This window comes from Pelmatolapia mariae, linkage group LG12, assembly GCF_036321145.2.
Source record: "Pelmatolapia mariae isolate MD_Pm_ZW linkage group LG12, Pm_UMD_F_2, whole genome shotgun sequence".
NCBI classification, from domain to species: domain Eukaryota; kingdom Metazoa; phylum Chordata; class Actinopteri; order Cichliformes; family Cichlidae; genus Pelmatolapia; species Pelmatolapia mariae.
This window is the reverse complement of record NC_086237.1, coordinates 32,905,357-32,925,836: the sequence shown is the minus strand read 5'-3', so window position 1 is coordinate 32,925,836 and position 20,480 is coordinate 32,905,357. Positions and strand designations below refer to the sequence as shown.

Sequence of the window (20,480 nt, the reverse complement as noted above, 5' to 3'; positions counted from 1 at the left end):
TGCTTTTTGGACACCTGCTGTAATCTAAAACGGCTGATAGCTTAAACAAAGTAGGCTGACATGCGACAGGTGAAAACCAGCAGCATCTGCCACTAGAAACTGGTTATGATTGTGATTTATGAAACGACAAATTTAAGGCGAGGCTTGTCACAACAGCAGTTTTTATTCTGTATGTTCCTTCACCTGCTGGCTCTATAGAAAAAGCTGTCAGGTCATCCAAATACGGTTCAGTTCTGCTCTGCAGCCTCCATCAGTAAAGAGGAGTCAGACACCGGGCAGGCTGAGTTTCTGATCCTCACTGAGCTGTGTAAAGGTAAAAACACACACTGCTACACACAGAAAGGCACTTTTCTCAGTTTTGTTGCTTTAGTGCTGAATCAGTCCTTACTCATTCATGAAATGCGCATGCAGTAGTTCAGGGGTGCTGGAACTGTTTCCGAGTAACTCCCACTGAAAGGCATTCGTGATGAAAGTTTCCTGTCTGTAGCCTTTGTTTCCTGCTCTGCTTCCTTTTTATGTAGTTACAGCAGACAAGGTTTTTTCATTCAGCAGTTTTTCAGCTTTCTGAGCAAATACCTTACTGCTTACCACAATAAGTATGTTAACAGAAATAAATCATTTGTAGGATGTGTGCAAAGCACTTTTTCTTTAATTTTGTAATTTTATTACTAAATACAAGACTTATATCTACAGGTTTACATTCTTCTTTTTGTACCTCTTTCACCTCAGGTCAGCTGGTGGACTTTATAAAGAGGGTAGAGCAGAAGGCTCCTCTATCATGTGACACTGTGCTAAAAATCTTCTACCAGGCGTGCCGCGCTGTTCAGCATATGCACAAACAGAAGCCTCCCGTGATACACAGAGACCTCAAGGTTTGTCTGCCTCTGGTATTTAAAGGATGACTGATGTGTCAGAGGGGAGAATAAAGAAAAATGCACAATATACAGTGCAGTTATTTAGTTGGTGCTTTTACTTATGACCACATTTTCATAGTATCATGTGCTGCTGCCCTTGTTCTGTTTCAGAAGTCTTACTTGTGGCAATTAAATGAAATGCTAACTCACTGCTTGGTTGATGTGTTGCAGATTGAGAACCTCTTGATTAGTAACCAGGGCACCATCAAGCTGTGTGACTTTGGCAGCGCCACCACAGTGTCACATTATCCAGACTACAGCTGGTCAGCACAGAAGAGGTCAATGGTGGAGGATGAGGTACCCAAGCATGCAGACAGTTCTTGGTGATCTTAACAGTGACCTGCTTATACAGTACATGTGCTGTTCAGCTGCATTGGGTATTATATGAGATGATATTTTCTGAGTTTCATTAATATTGAAGTCTGTCTAAGATTTTGAACATATAGATGGATTAATATATGAATTCTGAAGTTATTGGATTCAAGTCACTTATTATAAAACAACAGGAGGAGGAGGAGCCACCTCTCATTTCCTGAAATTTTGTTTCCATGGAACCAGATTTTCTTTTAATTTTTTAAAGTGATCTTTAGCAATAGTTCTCTACAATAGTTCTCCAGGCATTCTGAAGGTCTGTCTTTGGGCATTGGCTCCTTTCAATCGGAAATATATTTTTAAGCCACTTAATACTGATCTATAAGTCATTCATGCATAAAACAATTACTTAAATCAAGGGGTGAACCAATTTTATTTCTACACATAACTGACGACTTAGCAAAGAATCAACTTAGGCACTTTGTTACCAGCAGCCTGTCTCAATAGCACATCATTTGTTCTCATTTCTTTAGTTGTATCTATGAAAAATTTCAAATATAACAGTTTGACAAAAAAAAAGTAAGAAAAAAACAAAAAGCTATTTTCAGGAGATGAACAGTATCTCAAAGTTGTGTCCTTGAGAAATAAGAAAAGCCCTTGCACAGGACCTGAGAGATGCATCTGTCTCCTCAGTTGATCTCTCTACTGTTCGAATAAGCCTCATCAGAAATGGTCTCAGTGGAATGGTGTCTGTCAAGAAGCCATTCTTAAGAAAACCAGGAGAAAATGGCAAATTAAACAAGAACTAGACTGAAAATCAGTGACAACAGATCTTATGGAATGAAAAGGCCAGAAGAAAGGTACAGCAATGAGTGTCTACAGTCGTGTGTAAAACAGTGCAGACTGTCATTGTTTGGCCCTGCATTTCAACCAGTGGTGTTAGGGGTCTTTTCAAAATTGATGGAATCATGAAGGAATAAATGTATGGTCAGATTTAGATTCACCATCTAATACCATCTGAAAAAAAACATGCACTATAACTGGAACACTATCAGTCATAGCTTGGCCTCCCCAGAGCCTGAACCTTAACATTATTGAGGCAGTGTGGGATCCTCTTGACAGAGAGCAGAACAAAAGGCAGCCAACATCCAAAGAACTTTGGTTTTCCAGGCTTCATGAAGGAGATTCCAATCTTGAAGATTTCCTAATGAAATTGCAAGAAAACTTGATAGCATAAATAAAGGTGGTCATACTTTCCATCTAGGTTTGCACATGTTTCAATAAATTGCTATTCAAACCTGCATTTCCCATTTTCTTAGCAATGCAAGGAAATGAGGGTAGCTCAAAATATTTGAACAGTACTGTAAATAAGGAAAGGAATCAAAAGTATCCTTAAAGTTTAAAATTAAAAAAAAAAACATGACAGAAAAAGAAAAATTCTATTAAGATCCTCAGAGTGAACTAAAAGCAAGAGATAAGCAGCGAATAAAAACAGTAAATAGTAATTTCATCACTGATCACAAGATTGTGTTGATACCCTTGAATATGTGATTAGAGATTAAAGGTTGAAATCTGCTTCACAGGTAGACATTTTATATGGTTTTAATTTTTAAAGAAAACATAAAAAGAAAACCACAGCCACTTTGATTTCATTTTATTTCCTTTAGTTGCATTGTAAAAAGTAGGATGATTAATTGAGAAGACAAAAATACACATACAAAGACAGAGTGGGTCAGTGGCAGTATTGATATGGTGTTGAGCAGAAACCAGAAACCTTTAATTGGATTAATAGCCAGAGGTCCAGGAAGCCCTGATCAATCATGTAAATTATATTTGTACCATAACCACACAGCTGCCCACTTACACACTGGAGCTTTGCCACAGATGAACTTCGAATGCAGAACACCAGAGGTCTTGGCTTGTAAATCTAATAGACTTCTTGTTTACCAGGCACATGTTGCACATAATAGAATAGAATAGAATAGCCCTTTATTGTCATTGTACATCTACAACGAAATTATGGAGATGTGAGTAATGTACTCATCTTGTGCACATCTTGTACAGAGCACATGGCCTTTTCAGTTCTGTCTAATTGGGAGAAAGAATTTTACAAAGATTTACAAACATATGATTTAAGCTTGATATTTGCTTTGATGTCAATTCATTTTTAAAAATGTTTTTCTGTAGATAACAAGGAACACCACTCCTGCGTACCGAACGCCAGAGATGATCGATCTCTACTCCAACTTTCCCATCAATGAGAAGCAAGACATCTGGGTCAGTCATTTTCAGACATTAGTATACCTCCATTTATAATTTAGACACAACTGACTTTCTCTTTTTCTGCCTTTGTTTTTATTGTCTTTTGATGCATGTTTTTGTGTTTTTACTGTAAACAAAGGAGTTTGATTATTGTACTGATCATGTGTCGTCTCACATGCAGGCTCTGGGATGCATCCTCTACCTGTTGTGTTTTAAGCAGCATCCATTTGAGGATGGAGCCAAGCTACAAATTGTCAACGGAAAGTACTCCATGCCTCAGAACGACGTGAAATACACTGTGTATCACGACCTCATACGTATGTACTGCCCGTCAGGCAGCCAGTTCATTTATTAATCGATACCAGCTAAATGCCCACAAGATAAATCTGATGCCTTAAGCCACATTATATCTTTACCAGACTGCCAGATGTTTAGGATTGCACTTGTAACAATAGCATTCATGTAGAAATGTCATGCAATTCAATGCAGTACAAAAATGCATTAGTGATTTAAAAACTTTTAACAATGTTAGTTTGGTTAAACAACAAAATCTGTCTGTCTCTGAGTCTCACAACAGAATACAGTTTAAAGTAAAAGTCTGATTCTTTTTCTTTGTTCACCTTGATTTCTGTGTATGTGATTGATGACCAATCGGTTATTAATTAATTTTAACCAACTTTCTGCCATTTTTATTAATGTTTTTAAAATTGTGTTGTCCACAAACATCAGTTATGCTATCATAAATTTTTATTTGTATCTTTTTTTATAATCATACTAACTTCAACCCACATTCTACCCATTCTCCTCCTCTTCAGGTTCCATGTTGAAGGTGAACCCAGAGGAGCGTCTGTCTATTACAGAGTTGGTCAACCAGCTCCAGGAGATAGCAGCAGCACGCAACGTCAACCCCAAGTCCCCCATTACTGAGGTAAATACGTGTTCTAAAAGTACCCTCGTCATTGATGTAAGAAGTAATACTATGGGAAAAAAACACTGCACATTTACAGTAGTTATGATAAGGCTTGCATGTCTAATCCTTTAATACGTGTAAAGTAGCTCTTGAATCTTCATCTTGAGTTCATCAGACAAGTTGGTAGCAGTTAAAACGCTTCTGCTCCAGGTATCGGTTTTGAGTCGTCGACAGCTTTGACAAGTATTTTAGAGTAAACAACTTGATTGGTTAAGGGCACTGGGGCTCATCTTCAGTGTGTGCCAGCCTGTGAAGAGGCTATTGACAGGCCAACCACACGGCTTCTTCCTCTGTGTGTGTGTAAACGTGCACGCATACACACACAACTTGAACACTCTCAAATTGCTGATGCGGTTACATTTGCTAAGCCTCACATACACCACACACAGACGCACAAACACACAAGCACAAAGGAGTCTGTATTCTCTTTCCCAGTGGCCTCTCTTGCCAGCTGGTAAGGTCTTAATGGGCCAAAAAAGAGGGAGAGAGACACACAGAGGTGAAGACTGAGAGAACTGAAATTTAAAGCAAACATGAAGTGATACCAACAGTTCAGTGGTAACACTGTGTTTTCATTGGCATGGTCAGTGTTATGGCAGAAAACAGCTTTTTGTCACTTACACCACAGTAGCTAATTGAGCACAATCAGATTTAAGATTTAATCAGGGTTTTGGAACAGAAAATTATTTTACCCTGCATGGTGGCTGACCATGTTCAACCTATCAGCCCCAACTCATAATGATTCTTACTGCAAATCCTTAAAAATCCAGGTACTTATCACTAAATCCTCGGTCGTTGTTGTGATTTACATAAAGCTGCTTTCAGTTTCAACATTTGCCAGGTTTACACTGATTTCATTGCATTTTCCTGCAGTCTCTCCCTGCTTGTTGTGTGCTGAGTTGGTCAGTGTCAGTATCCTGGACTAAATTTATATTAAAGTACCGTTTAATCATTAGGAAATTAGGAAATCGAGGCAGATAGACTTTTTTTGCATTTCTACAAATTTCTCACTAAACTGAATCCTGATAAGGCTGGTAAGTGTGTGCAGAGTGAAGGCAGATTTGGCGATTGCTGATCTGATTAGGCTTAAGAAGGGGTTTCCCTGCTGGATGTAAGGAGATTATAATCCTCGGACTTCTCCTCCTCCTCTTCCTCCTCTCCCTGCTGCAGTTCAGCACAGACATATGGAGAGGCTGAGAGGAGGGAAAGGAGAAAACTTGTGAGGGAAGTGAGACACTGAGAGGGAAATAAGCTAGACAGTTACGCAGAGGCTATTTGGCTGTTGAACACAAACCCCAGATCGACAGCAATCATCTGACACAGCCTGTTTTTACTTTGTTGTAATTTATCGATTTTTTGGAGTTACAGATTTTTATTTTATTTTTTTTATTCAGGGACCTGACGTGTGCTTAACACATTTTTTTCCTCCTCCTTTGTTTAAGGCGCTCTAACTGTTCATTTTCTATCAAGTTCTATTTTTATTTTATATATTTAAAAATTGTATATTTTTGGACTTTTTTTTTCTTTTTTTGGATATTTTTGATGATGTTTTTCTTTCCCGGGGTGGTTTAGCCACTGTGTTTTTTTTTTGTTTGTTTTTTTTAACACTACAGACAGTCTCAGTCACAGAACATCTTTTTTTCATCATAACTTTTTTTAAATATTGTTGACCTGCTCGTTGCAATGTTAAGTACGTACTACTGTTGGCGTCCAGTGTATGATGGATATGAATGTCTGCAGCTGCTGGAGCAGAACGGAGGTTTTGGCAACAATGGAGCACAGCCATCCATGCAGATCCACAACAGCCATAACAATGCAGGTAAATTGTTTTTTACATTTATTTTCTTTTTGTTGTTGTTGTTGTTGTATGACAGGGTTTTGGGTCAGTGTTTGTTAGATTGTGTTTATTTGTTTCAGGTGTTAACACTAAAGTATAGGAAACTAATACTGAAGTTCTTGAAAACACTATTATTGATATTTTTATATTGTTGATATTTCATTCTTTCCTAAATGGAAATTTATTTGCACTTTTCATATTCATTATCTGTATAACCAGCTGTGCAGTGCATTTTAGTAGAGTTGCATTATGTTTCGAGAAACTGCCTACTACTCATTTACTTAAAGTTGAGTTCTGTACCACATAATGCAAATCAGTAATGACCTACATACGTCAACATCTAGGCAATCCTCTAAACTACCTGTTGCTGATTTTAAAACAAACACAGATTGAGCACCTGCGTGGTTTCTTTAAGTCCTTTTTTAAAAAATTTGTTTAAGAAACAACTCTGGCTGGATTGTTTTTCGGATAGACGTTCACAGGCAAGCCAGTTTATTGGTTTCTGTTTGAAATCCCTGCACAAACAGCCCTAGCAAAAATGTACTCAGGTCTTTGCCTGATTGTAGAAGGCTGAGAGAAAGAGAGAGCACCTGTCAGTCGCTGTTTGGTAGAACACCAGTCAAATGTCTATCGGTGAGAAAATGCGTGACTCCTTTTGTTGAAAAATGCCCCTGTGGGCAAGTACCATTAGAAACTGCTAAATCCACATCTTTCCTATAAAGTTTACCATTGAGCTGTGATTGAACATGACATTTAATTTCTCGACCGTATCTCTGAAAGTCACGCAATAAATACGGTAAGCTGGTATGTTAGTCACCATCCAGCTGTTGACACATTTAATACACATGCCAGCTCTTGCATATACAAAGTCCTGTGAGATCAGTAAAGGTTTCCTCTTTGTCTGAGGGAGGGCCCAGTATGATGTTCTGTCAGGAAACCAGCTAATTTTAATGGTAGAACAAATCCTCTTATTTGTTACAATATCTGTTCAGGTTCCTGGCATGATGAGTCAGACAGTCACTATAAATGTTTCTCAACAATACCACCTAATAACCCAATATTTTTTTCAATCTGTAACACACTAATTTTGATGTATCATTAGCCTTAACCTGCTAAGAGCCTCTTGTGTAGTATAATTAGCAATGTTTATATCGGGGCTGATAGTGGTGTGCTCAGATTTCAAGTTGTTGTTTTTTTTTATGTGAATGTGCTGCAAAAAATAATTTGATTCAAATGCACCTTAGGAAAAAAATAAACATTACATATAGAGACCATGCATTAGTATGCAACAGTGTGACTGTCCCACCATACAATGACGTCTAATTTAAATGAAGTAAATCATGAAGGATATAAAAATAACTAATTTGTGTGTTGTTTTTTTTGTGGGGGGTTTTTTGGAAAAAGATTTAGATTATTTATAGCATAAGCTCTAAGTGCTCGTTGGGAAAATTATATTTGTGTCTGTCTGTTTATCTCAGTGAGCATAATAGGCTTATTTTTCACATAAATATCCACACAGACTTGTACGCACACAGACACACACACAGACCTGCAAGCTGTCTCCTGTCCACTCACTAAGAGGATTTCTGCACTGCCTGTCAACCATCTGTCGAAAGGCAGAATATGTTTGCTCTTTCCTGTGAGGAGTGGCTCCAACTGCCTGTTGTTGCACCTCGGCATCAAGCAGCTGCATTGCAGCTAAAATAAACTGATTTTATCTGAAACATTTATTGGTAAAACGCTTCCTTTTGAGCCCTTTTGATGAACCCCAGAATGTAATTAAGTATTTATATGTGCATGATCATTTGTCACAAGTGTCATTCCTCTTGCAGCTAATAGGTGCTGGGTGTGTTTTCACCAGCTAAACCGATTGTAAGTGCTTAATCTCAGGCATTGCCTCTAAATTCATTATATTTACCATATTCTTCTTTTCCTCACCATTTCTTATAGGTGTATATGACCCCGATCAGTCTGGCAGTGGCCTGTTTGATATTTTAAAGGGAGGAACAGAACGCTTCCTGACAAACATAAAGGATACTTCCTCCAAGGTCATCCAGTCAGTAGCTAGGTAAGAAGCCTCTTGTTATCAGGAGTATTATTGTTACATTTATTTATTTTGCACTTTTAGTCATATGTCTTTCAGTTAATCTTCATCATTATGTATGTATTTTTCATTTTGGGAGTTAACATACATTTCAGTTAAACTTTTCACATTTGACATTGGTTATTATAACTTAAAATAGTTCCACTACGGTATTTACTTTGGCACTGACAAATTTGAATTTCCCGTAATGAAAGTATGCACTTTTGGTCCTATAACAATTTTTTAATTCAGACATCCAGCAAATGGCAACCATTTTTAAGCAATACTGTTTCTTAGTCATGTCATCATCTCAGTTATCATGTTTCATCATAGTTGCAAAGGCCTAATGTAAAAGCAGTTGTCTGCGTATGTCTCATTCTCACTCATACCCTGATCCCAGATTTACCTTTAAAAGGAACATTTTGTTGTCTGCTGGTCAAAAATGTGGTTCTACACTCAGATTTCATGTGTAAGGTCCCAGGAAATGACACACCTTAGTTCATCTGTCCTCCTTTTATTGACCATTGCTATACAAGCAAGTCAGTGGATTTTCTGGGCTGCTACACTTGGCTGCACTGGCCAGTGAAAATGGTAATGATTGGTGAAGGTATAGAAAGATTAAACAGCAAAGTGTTCCTTTCATAGTCCCATTATCCGCATCTTTAAAAATTTGCCGTCTCATTTGGTTTTGTCATTGACTTTCTCCTTTTTTTGATGATTTTGTTTTGTTTTTTTGTTTTGTTTTGTTTTGTTTTTCTTCCTCTCTGTCTCAAACCCTCATGGTCCCACTATGTGTCCATCTCCTAGCAACCCAAGGTAAATATGGGTCAGCGAAATGCGTCAGTCCATGCGTTACTCTGTGTTCTGTAGTGTGTGCTTGATTTAGTAGGAAAAAAATGTTGCACATCTTCTGTTGCTCAGTGCCCACCATCCTAGCTTTCTGATCCTAACATCACACATTCAGTAATTCAACTGAGTGAATGCAGAGCATGATGTGAATGGACAAATTCCCATACATATTGGTGAAATAACTGGAAAATTATATTAGCGAATGACACAGTAGGGCAGACTCACTGTCTGTGAGTTTTCCAGGAAACTATTTTCTGCAAATGTAAACTCATTTTATGAGAACTTTGTTTAAAGATAACTAGAATTGGTAGCATAGCAGTGATGGCCTTCGATTAAAAGGGTAAAGTACTCATTAACTTCAATTAAATGGCCTTTAATATAGCAATCATATTTCTTGCTATAAATTTTAAAAAATATGCATTTTTCTTTTCTGTCTGAGGGAAACAACAACCTTTTGATTTTTGCTTGTTATTTTTGTCAAATCAAGTGCGATAGCTCATTTAGTTCAAATTATTTCTTACTTTTAGATAACTTTTAACTTATAACTCCACTAACATATCCATTAAAAAATTCACACGTTAAAAATTACTTAATAACACATCTGTATAAAACTGATGTCATGGACTTAAAATTAAGCAGTAATTAAACAAACAATATAGAGCTTAGAGCTGGGCGATATATCGAGTTTTTTAAAAAATATCGATATATTTTCATACGAGATATAAGATGTGACAATATCGTTTATATCGATATAGTATATGTTACGTTATAATTATACTTGTGGAGTCGCAAGTATGCCTCTCTTTCGTCCATTTTTGTCTCTACGCTGCGTTACTCGGCCTCGCCTCTCCTTCACTGAACACAACTCCCCCTCCCCCATAGCTTCACCTGCAGGCAACGACAAGATGAACACGGCAAATCTCCGTTAACGAGTTACCGCGGATCGCCCCGTGCGTGGGGCTGGACGGCGTCAACGTGTTAGCGAGCTAACACGCTGTGGGCTGCATGACCTAAAATCCTTTCATTTTCTCAAAAATCGACAGTGCACCTTATGTATGAATTCTGGTTGTGCTTACTGACCGCGAACCGTTTTTATGTGGTACAGGGCGCTCAGCAATCTGTCAAAAATGTTTTAGTACGACTTTGGTAAGCTACGGAGCCGCACCGCTTGATGGATTGTCGGAGGCGGAGCATTACGGCTACCGTAGTGGAGCCTCGCGGAGTGATACGTACTGTGCTTCAACGTAATATTACCGTATTGTGTGTGTATAAGGACCATAAATGGCACCTGTTAAGAGACATGGTTACAAAGAGGATTTCAAACTCAAGGCTGTCAGTAACGCAGTAGAACTTGGGAATAGAGCAGCTGTGAAATCTGTCTCTTTGTTATTATGCTCAGCGTCTTTTAGTTTACATTTTGACTGCACAATTGTGAGCTTTTTGTTATGCACAAAAACAACATTGTGTTTCTTTTAATTATGGAGCATTATTATTTAATAAATGCTGATAATTTATTTTTGAGTAATTTCTTCATGTACATCTACGCTGTATGTTAATAAAAGTGCCTGTGTGACATCTGGGACACAGCTTCGACTAAGAACTCTTTTTGTTCTTACCTTATGGCTTAAAAAAAAAATTATTGAGATATATATCGTATATCGCCATCCAGCTAAAAAATATCGAGATATGAATTTTGGGTCGCCCAGCTCTAATAGAGCTTAAATGACTTGTTAAGCCTTAGCCTTCGCCTCTGATTCTTCAAACTATGTGACAACACTTAACTATGGACTTGCTAAGTAACTATGTCTGGAACTGAAGATAGTGAATCATCTGTTTGTCCTAATACTGATTAATACAGATGAATTTAATCATCATAGATAGGCCAAGCAAAGAAACTGAGCTATGGTTTGTTTGTCTGTCCTAAACTGTGTGTGCAGTAGAAATCAGGCTGTGTTCTTTTACCTGTTGTCATTGTTCCAGTATGATTGCATGTGCAGTAAGATCAAATGAAACCTAACTACATAAGTTTACTGCCAGTATTACTTAATACTCACTACTATTTGTAGTAATGAATGTTGCAGTAATGAATGCTGACAACAAGCATCTGCCAGATGCTTGTGCTATAATAAAGACTCAGCGGAAGGATAAACTGGGGACTGTCTTAATCAATTTTGCATAATTATTGAGGCAATATTCATCAAAACTGTTTAAAATTGTGTACTGAATGGCTGCTCTGGCAGAGATGAATATTTTCAGTTGATAATATTTCAACATCTGAGATTGATAACCAGAGTTGAAAAGTTTTTATTCAGCTTGCATCTGTTGGATTTTTTTTCAGTCTCCCAGACATTAATCACCAGTTTAATTTCCTCTATTTTCTTAAATGTATCATTTATGCTTCTAACTTGTTTACATACTGCTTTTATAACGGCGCTTGTCATTTCTGTTACAGCTATGCCAAAGGAGACCTGGATATTTCTTACATCACCTCCAGAATTGCAGGTAGGTAAAGTGCCCAAACACTTTAGCGTTCAGTGACTATTATTTGATTGTCAAGTAATTTAATATTACAGGACAAGCATAGCATCATTGGTTACCCGATTCAGACATGCCTGTAATGAAAGTGTATGTGCGTGCATGTGCGTGTGCAGTCATGTCTTTCCCAGCAGAAGGGGTGGAGTCTGCGATAAAGAACAACATTGAGGATGTCCGTCTGTTCCTCGATTCACGTCATGCTGGCCACTACGCTGTGTACAACCTCTCCAAACGATCATACAGGCCTTCTCGATTCCACAACAGGGTATGCACTTTGTGATACAAGGTTGTGTCTGTGTGGGAAATGACTTAAACCAAGGCTAAATTATAGCTTTGTGTTATACTTTGTTTACTCTCAATGATCACAGGTATAATAGTGTTTATCTGTGCTTTTGTTATGCATAAGCTTATTATTGCCACAACAGTAGCTATTGTTAAAGCATGTGTCCTTGTTACGTCACTATTTCAGTAATTTGTATTATTTGTATATGTGTGTGTGTGTGTGTGCGCGCAGGTTTCAGAGTGTAATTGGCAGCTGCGCCGTGCCCCTAACCTCCGCAGTCTCTACAGCGTATGTAAGAACATGCATCTATGGCTCAAACAAGACCAGAGGAACATCTGTGTGGTACACTGTCTGGTAAGTAAGTCAGTCCTTTGCACGTGCTCTTATAGAGAGGAGTACATGGCGTCAAATTGAATGGAGTGTCACCTGTCATAGCTTTAATGTGTACCCTTTCTGTGTGCAGGATGGCAGAGCAGCATCAGCAGTGGCAGTTTGCTCCTTCCTGTGTTTTTGCCGCCTTTTCACCACCGCTGAGGCAGCAGTCTACATGTTCTCAATGAAACGCTGTCCACCAGGCATAGCACCTTCACACAAGAGGTATTAAAAAATATTCAAGTTAAAATGTGTAGAAAAGAGGACTGGTGTGTGTTGGTCATCCTTAGTAGGTCACGTATCAAATACTACATGATCTCAATTTTGCAGGTATATAGAGTATATGTGTGACATGATGGCAGAGGAGCCCATCATCCCTCACAGCAAGCCTGTAGTTATTCGCTCCATCATCATGACACCAGTGCCACTGTTCAACAAGCAGCGTAATGGGTGCCGGCCATTCTGCGAAGTCTACGTTGGGGACGAGAGGGTGCTCACCACATCACAGGAGTATGACAGGATGCAGTAAGTTTGTTTTTTTGGTCTCTACAAGGATGGCCTGACAAGTTTCCCTTTATTTTAACAATCTAACATGTATGTTACTCTTTTCCTCTCTCACAATCTCATGTTTCAGGGATTTTAAGATGGAAGATGGGAAAGCGGAGATTCCTCTCAATGTTACCGTTCAAGGAGACGTACTGGTGGTGATCTATCATGCAAGATCTACGCTGGGAGGACGTCTGCAGGCAAAGGTATAAATACAGACACCCTTGCTTAAAGCCTCAAGGTGGCAATGAATATGAAGAAATGCACTTTTCAGAGCATTTATAATTGTCTTTCAGATGGCGTCCATGAAAATGTTCCAGATCCAGTTCCACACAGGCTTTGTACCAAGAAATGCAACAACTGTCAAGTTTGCCAAGTACGTATGTTGCCTTGATCCATAACATAATGCTGCAGGTTATATTTTCTTATTATTTATTAACAGCTGAATGTGGTCTTCATTGTTAAACTTTTACAGCTGCACTGCTTGTAACAAGTAATTTAAGCTGAAAATGCTTTCAGTATACTTTCTTCATTATTTCTTTTTTATCTGCTTGTTGTTTTTCAGGTATGATTTGGATGCCTGTGACATCCAGGAGAAGTACCCAGACTTGTTCCAGGTCAACTTGGACATTGAGGTTGAACCCAGGGAGAGGCCCAGCACCAAGACTCCTCCATGGGAGGGCTTTCAAACCAAAGGCCTCAACCCCAAGATCCTTTTCTCCTCTCGTGATGAGCAGCAAGAGATCCTCAGCAAATTTGGTACATGGCTTTACTTTGCCTGAATGTTAGTTTAGTAGTGGAGAAGCATTTGTAGAAAATGTTGTCATCTGTTTATTTTATTTGTATATTAGATGTTTTACTTCTTATGTGGCTTTAAGGTGCTTTTAAGTTCTTCTAAGTTTGCTTCTACAGATGAAATAAACTTGGATCCTTTATCACTGCAGGTAAGCCTGAGTTGCCTCGTCAGCCAGGTTCTTCTGCGTTTTATGACTCAGAGTCGCCCCAGCCAGCTCAAACCCCAGACAGCTCCATTGCAACAGAACCAGAGTCTCCGATGAGCAATGATACTAATTCCAGCAACTTTTTCCAGACCCTAGACTGGGAAGGTAATGTACTGTCATATTCTGTTCTGTTAATCTGTAATGTGTAATTCTATTAATCCGTGTAGCATTTTCTTAACAAACCTTTCTCCCTGGAAAATTTCACTGACTAGCTTCCTGTGATTATAGATGTACGTAGCGCTCAGGATGCCTCAGACAGTCAAGAAGGAGGATATATGAATGAACAGGAGGATCTGAGTGATCAGTCAGAAGGAGAGTCCTATTCTTACTCTGCCACCAGTGGAGAGCCAATGTCACGTGACCACAGCGAGCCGCTGTTTGATTCTGACTTTCAGGTGCAGAAAATCTTTGGCTGGCTTGTATTATTTTATCAATAAACTATTACCCCGTTTATCACACTGTTAATTACTACCAAAATTCTTTATTTCTTGCGTCCATGCATTTCTTTATTTTCTTGGTTTCCTTGTCTCCTCTCAGACGGCTTCTCCTGCAACACAGGAGGCTCCTCCTGAAGACACAGCTGACCTCTTGGGGTTGAACTCTGACCCTCAACCTCCAACCATGTCCTCAACTTCGTCCTCTGCTCCACAACACGGAGACCAGGGAGGAATGAAAGCTGCTTCTAGCAACAGCGACCTCCTCAATGACTTATTTGCACCTCCTGCTGGTCAGACTGGAGCAGTGCAGGAAGACTTGTTCTTCAGTGGGCCAGCCAGTGGAGCCACACCAGACCAAAAACGTAAAAGCTGAGGCTTCACACATGCTTACTGCATTATTCTGAGATTTCTTGGGTTGCACTTAATAGATATTTCCTGTCACTTTGCCTGTGTTGCAGCCATGGGGGATCTTTTTGATCCGTTTGGGATGGGGTCGGGTTCTGGTGTTGGCTCCAGCGTTGGTTCATCTCGACAAGCCTCTGGACCAGACCTGTTTGGAGACTTGTTGGGTTCTGATAGTTCAGCAACCAGTGGATTTGGTTCAGCTCACAGTAACGCCACTCCTGCTTCCAACACCAGCCTCTTCAACCTCAGTAAGTACATCAGTTCCTTGACATCAGTCATTGTTATTGCCCAGCTATCTTTGAGCTGGATTTCATATTCTTTCGTCTGGTAACACTTTGTATTTACACTGGAAAGAGTCCATTGTTGACACTTAGGATGTTTGTGTTATTACAGATAAGCTTGTAAATGATACCCCTAAAATGACATCATCAGCCAGCCAACCAGACCTGCTGGGTGGGTGGGACAGCTGGGCAAAAGGAACCACTGCTGGCATGAGCACCACTGCCAGTAAACCAAGTTATACCAACACAGGTACAGATCTTTTGGTGACTGAAAAATTTTGAGATTTAAAGCCAAAATCAAAATTGAAACCAGATAAAAGTGTTGACTTGTATATTTTGATCATTTTAGCTTCTGGTATGCCATCCATGTCAAAGGCCAAGTCTCAGACCTTTGATCCTTTTGCTGATCTAGGAAACCTGAGCTCCAACTTGCCAGGTAGGAGCTCATGTAAGCTGAGGAGTTATTTCCATAAAAGAGGAAGACTGTCAATCTTATAAGCCTTTACATTTATCTCATCTCCATCTTTTTCCTGTAGGTTCCTCCAGCAGTAATTTTTCTGGGCCATCCTTCGGCACAAAGGGTCCTTCTTCCTCTTCTTCCTCTGCTAAGCCTCAAACTCAGCCATGGCAGTCTGCAAGACCCACCTCAGCCCAGAACAAACCTTGGATGCCTGGATCTGGATCTGGCCCCAAAGGGTCTTCAGCTTCTCAGCCTGCAGGAACACAGTCCTCTAAACCCAACTACAACCTTAACTTCTCCAGTGTGATCGGTGGGAGAGAAGAGAGAGGAGTTCGTGGGCCTGGATTTGGTAAGAGAGACATGATTACAATACTAGTTAAACATTTCGAACAAAACAATACCAGTGATATTACAAAGTTAAATTAAGTTTTTACAATTTAGAAAATTAAAAATGAGTAGAAAACCGATTGATTCGGTTAGTTTGTCCAGAATTTTGCCTTGCACTGTATGTAATTAGCAGTAAGCAGGGGAGACCATCAGCAGCTTAAAACAGAGGCTGGAAACTAAAAAGATGGAATTTTGAATATTTATGTTCATTACTTTGCTGATTTTCTGTTATTATTTTGTATTTTCCTGGTCTTCTCATAAAGGGTTCTCATTGTATGACTAAGCCTAATAAATGCCCATAAAATTTCCATATCATAAATAATTTCGTTTTATCTGTGCTGCTGACACTCAGGCCCCAAGCCAAAGGTAAAGGAGGATGATTTCGGGGATCTGCTCTCAACTCAGGGTTTTGCTTCTAAACCTGACAAGAAGGGACCAAGGACCATTGCTGAAATGAGGAGACAGGAGATCACAAAAGACATGGATCCTCTCAAATTACAGGTAGGTAGCAAACTGAACACATATGTGAAGTCACTTTTATTTATATGCCACATTTAAAAATAGAAGTTGTCTCAAAGTGCATTAAGATATAAATAAAATCTAAAACTCACATAACCATGACTGCAACCATAAGAGTTAAAAGGTAAATGTGTTAAAAACATGGTTACAGTAAAAAGGAAAGCAAAAATTAGAAGTGAATAAATGCATTTACAAAAACATTCAAATATAATAGAATTAAATTATTAAAAAATAAATGAATGCATAAAATTGTAAACAGTAACCAGCTAACTAAGCTTTTAAAACATCAACAAAAACGATAGAGATTTGTCTAAAGGCAGCAGAAAATTGGTAGATCTTTAGAAATGGCTTGAAATTTTCAACTGTTAAATATGATTTATTTTGTTTCATCTGTTTCATATCTGCAGACAACAATGAAAGTCACTTTTTAGGCAGTAGTGGTGGGCTAACAGGAGATGATGGGAGGATGAGCTAAGAGACTTGTGGCAGAATATGTGAAGGGCATGTTAGACACTTAAAAACACACAGTGTGTGGCCCTGGAGAAAAATCTAATCCTTGTGAAAAGAGTCACCATTGACCACCGACACAAAAAGCCAGCCAAGGATGACGACCAAGAATCTCGGCTTCATAGAAAAAAAGAGTCGAGCAATGATAATGTCAAAAACAACCAGATTTTCCAGTGTTTGCAATGTCATCCCACCATATGCAATATCTGTTTATGAACTGCAAACAGCAATGCACTACTTTTCTCCAAATCCTCATACAACATGCCCGGGCACCCAGTGAAAATTGTCCCCTTACTGGTGACTTTTCCATCTTTAGCCTGTGGTTATAATGCGGTGTGTACCGTGAGCAATCAACTGATTTCTTGGAAACGTGGTAGAGTTGTGTTTTGGGGTTTTTTTTTTTGGTTTTTTATTACAAAATCTGTTTGCATTGTTGGACATCTCTGAGTTAATGAACATTTTGGGCTTGGCCACATTTTTGCATACTGCGTCACACATGTAGCAGGTGATTTTACTAAACAACAATAAGATTGAGTACAGCTAGGATGCCTTTTGGCAGGCGAAACTTTGCTTTCATTAGCTCACTCATACAGTAGCTTCCAAGTAGTAAAGATTTGTTTTGTTATCACGCTGTAGATCTTGGACTGGATCGAAGGGAAGGAGCGAAACATCCGAGCACTGCTGTCAACTCTACACACAGTGTTGTGGGAGGGTGAAACGCGCTGGAAGCCTGTGGGCATGGCAGACCTGGTGTCAGCTGACCAGGTGAAGAAATACTACAGGAAGGCTGTGCTGGTTGTCCATCCTGATAAGGTACAGTATCAAATACTGTGAAAGTGCTTTAAAACCTAAAAAAAAAAAAATTCCTAGCCAGAAAGGTGCAGCTCCTCTGTTTGTGAAACAACAGTATGAATCTTGAGTATGAGTTTACGGTCTTCTTTGATTCAGTATGAATGCTCTTGTTTTTCTGTTCTTAATTCAGTATTAAACTGCAAACCTTTGAATTCTCTTCAGGCAACGGGTCAGCCTTACGAACAGTATGCGAAGATGATCTTTATGGAACTGAACGACGCCTGGTCAGAGTTTGAGAACCAGGGATCCAAAGCACTCTTCTAAAATCCTGGCCTGGATTCCAGCTAGACCAGACCAGACCGGACCAGGCCGGACTGGATTTGGCCTAACAAAACAGGAGACTGGGCCAGATTGGACAGGACTGAGCCCACATTGGGCCTTAGGGGCAAAAAGCCTCTGAGAGGTGTCCTCTCTTCCATTCCCTCCTCCCTCCTTTACTTTCTTCTGTTTCTTCGATCAAAAAAAAAAAGACCTTTTGCCTCATGTCTGGCTGTAATGAAAGTTTCCTTGCTGGTCTATAAACAGCCAGTTAAATAAACATTGTGATCGGTCTTAAACTCACTGCCTACCTGCATGACTGCCTGAGTGGTGCTGCAAACATCAGGAGGAAGGATTAAACAACAATCACTGAGAAGACAAAGTGGGAACAAAATCAGATAATACAAGGACTTCTAAAATTATCAAGATGACTATCATGATAGTGATATTCAGATAAAACACCCCAACACTAATACATTAGCTGTGGCTGAATAGTTAATTCATTTGTGCTCGACACTTGTGCAAACAACCGGTCCTTAACTGAGTGGCAAACCTAAACTGAGTGTGGCTGTAAAATAGCTAGCATGTCAGCCAACATGAACGTTTGCAAAATGTTGTCCTGAAAAATAAGTTTTTATGTTTAGTTGCCTCAAAAGAGCCAATGCTGCTGCTGAATCATACTTGCTGTAGCAGGGATTGGATTTTTTTTAAAAAAGATCCTGCAGTAAAGCAGAAGTAGGATTTAAATCTCCCCGGGATTTTTAAACATAAGATCTATTGAAAATGACCTGTATTACCTGTACTGCTGCACCTTCAGGGGTGAAGGCTTCTTTGGGGTTTGTTCTCCAGACAGTTGCCTGCTGAACACTACTCGTGCTGCTTGTACCATTCTAATTTATTTTGCTGCACACACTCCTGAGATTGATGTTAAATCATGCTATAAACTCAAGTGGGCAGTCTGTTGTTTTTGAAGTGCTCTTTTAATCCCTCCCACTCAAGCTACACCATGTAGCTAACTGCATGCTCTCCTACAGCAGACCTCTAAACAACTTGAGGTAGTATGTTTGATTTTTTTTTTAAACCAGGGTAGTCCGCATGGGCAGCAGCTTTTTTTCTTTATCTTTTTTTTTTTTGGGATGAAGTGCTCTTTTTCTTGTAGCAGAAATGGAGAAGGGATCTCCATCGTAACTGTCATTAAGCCCTCTCTGTCTCTTTAAACTTCGCCCGCCTCCAGCATTTAGTTTTGTTTTTTGCAAGAGGAGTAACTGAAGGATCGAAAAAGAGAAAATGGTGATTTAACCTAGTTGCTCTGTGTTTTCTGTTTTCTTGTTTTTTGGGGGTCCATTCTGTGTCTGTATTAATCTGTTTGTCGGTTAATCATCACTTCAGTGTAAATATGAAAGTATTATCCATCAGGTGGTTAAGAGAGCTGTTTTTTTGAGCTTCATGGCTGGTTGTGTGAATGGTTGTGTGTGGGTGTGTGGAACATAAAGAAACCTTGTTGGATAAAATGCTTTCTTGTCTGCAATCACATTTTTCTTCTTAATTTAATTCTCAGCCTGTCCCGCACTCTGTTATTATTGTGGGTTCACGACTCTTTCCAACTCATTTTACCTTGTTTTCCCTTTTTTTTTTTTTTTTTTTTTTTTTTTTTTTGTATTTCACATTTTACCTCATGGACCAATCAAATCACCTGTTTTCTTATTTATTACTATGTTTTTTGGGGGAGAGGGAGGGAGGAGGGGTTGGTAACATGTATTCGTGCATATTAATGGCACAAATTGACCTAATATATATAAGTGGAATGTGCTGAGTTGAAATGGGAATGTGGTTATTTGATCACAGTGAGCCTCTTTGTTACTGTCATTCCAAAGTATCAAATATCAATACGAATGTGCTTTTACAAATATATATATCCTCTCAATTGTTATGTGCTTATCAGTTGTCCATTCATTTGCCTTTTTTTTTCCTCTTAAAACAACTGAAATTTTTGCTTCTGTTTTCCATTTTGAAATTTTGTTACCATTCAAACAAGGGGGCCAGCAAAATGAAAAGAGGTAAAGGTTATTTTGATGCTTGAAGTTTACTTGAGTCTCTCATCCACAATATGACATAACAGTATAAAGAGTGTTGATGGCAACAAAACAAAACTACACATCGCATCGGCAGTGTGCTGTACCAAATTACATCCTACTAATATGAATGTAGATTTCATGGCAAAAACAAAAAAATTAAAATCATTTTGACCTGAGGCAAATATTTGGCTGTTTTTTCTTTTTTGGTGGGGTAGGTGGAGCCTTCACATTCAGAACCAAATAGTCTTCTAAATTAGGAAAAGCTCATAAGTAACTTTAATTAGGCCTTAGTAAAAATATGCTACTTTAATTGGTTTTTTTTTTGGGGGGGGGGG

At 38.9% G+C, this 20,480-nt stretch overlaps 1 protein-coding gene across 1 annotated transcript in view; it reads left to right on the top strand.

Moving 5' to 3' along the window:
- Positions 1–20,474, top strand: part of gak (cyclin G associated kinase) — a 27,638-nt gene extending 7,164 nt beyond the window's left edge. The window contains exons 4-29 of the mRNA XM_063490680.1: positions 199–313; positions 730–872; positions 1,086–1,211; positions 3,414–3,503; positions 3,670–3,805; positions 4,304–4,416; positions 6,199–6,277; positions 8,246–8,363; positions 11,680–11,729; positions 11,879–12,027; positions 12,277–12,399; positions 12,509–12,642; positions 12,748–12,942; positions 13,052–13,169; positions 13,260–13,339; positions 13,529–13,722; positions 13,908–14,069; positions 14,193–14,359; positions 14,502–14,763; positions 14,860–15,054; positions 15,200–15,337; positions 15,437–15,523; positions 15,624–15,896; positions 16,287–16,435; positions 17,597–17,773; positions 17,975–20,474. Of these exons, the coding sequence (XP_063346750.1) occupies positions 199–313; positions 730–872; positions 1,086–1,211; positions 3,414–3,503; positions 3,670–3,805; positions 4,304–4,416; positions 6,199–6,277; positions 8,246–8,363; positions 11,680–11,729; positions 11,879–12,027; positions 12,277–12,399; positions 12,509–12,642; positions 12,748–12,942; positions 13,052–13,169; positions 13,260–13,339; positions 13,529–13,722; positions 13,908–14,069; positions 14,193–14,359; positions 14,502–14,763; positions 14,860–15,054; positions 15,200–15,337; positions 15,437–15,523; positions 15,624–15,896; positions 16,287–16,435; positions 17,597–17,773; positions 17,975–18,076 (3,675 nt within the window). The 3' untranslated portion in view covers positions 18,077–20,474. The remainder of the gene's footprint in view (positions 1–198; positions 314–729; positions 873–1,085; positions 1,212–3,413; positions 3,504–3,669; positions 3,806–4,303; positions 4,417–6,198; positions 6,278–8,245; positions 8,364–11,679; positions 11,730–11,878; positions 12,028–12,276; positions 12,400–12,508; positions 12,643–12,747; positions 12,943–13,051; positions 13,170–13,259; positions 13,340–13,528; positions 13,723–13,907; positions 14,070–14,192; positions 14,360–14,501; positions 14,764–14,859; positions 15,055–15,199; positions 15,338–15,436; positions 15,524–15,623; positions 15,897–16,286; positions 16,436–17,596; positions 17,774–17,974) is intronic.
- The last annotated feature ends 6 nt before the right edge of the window (positions 20,475–20,480 follow it).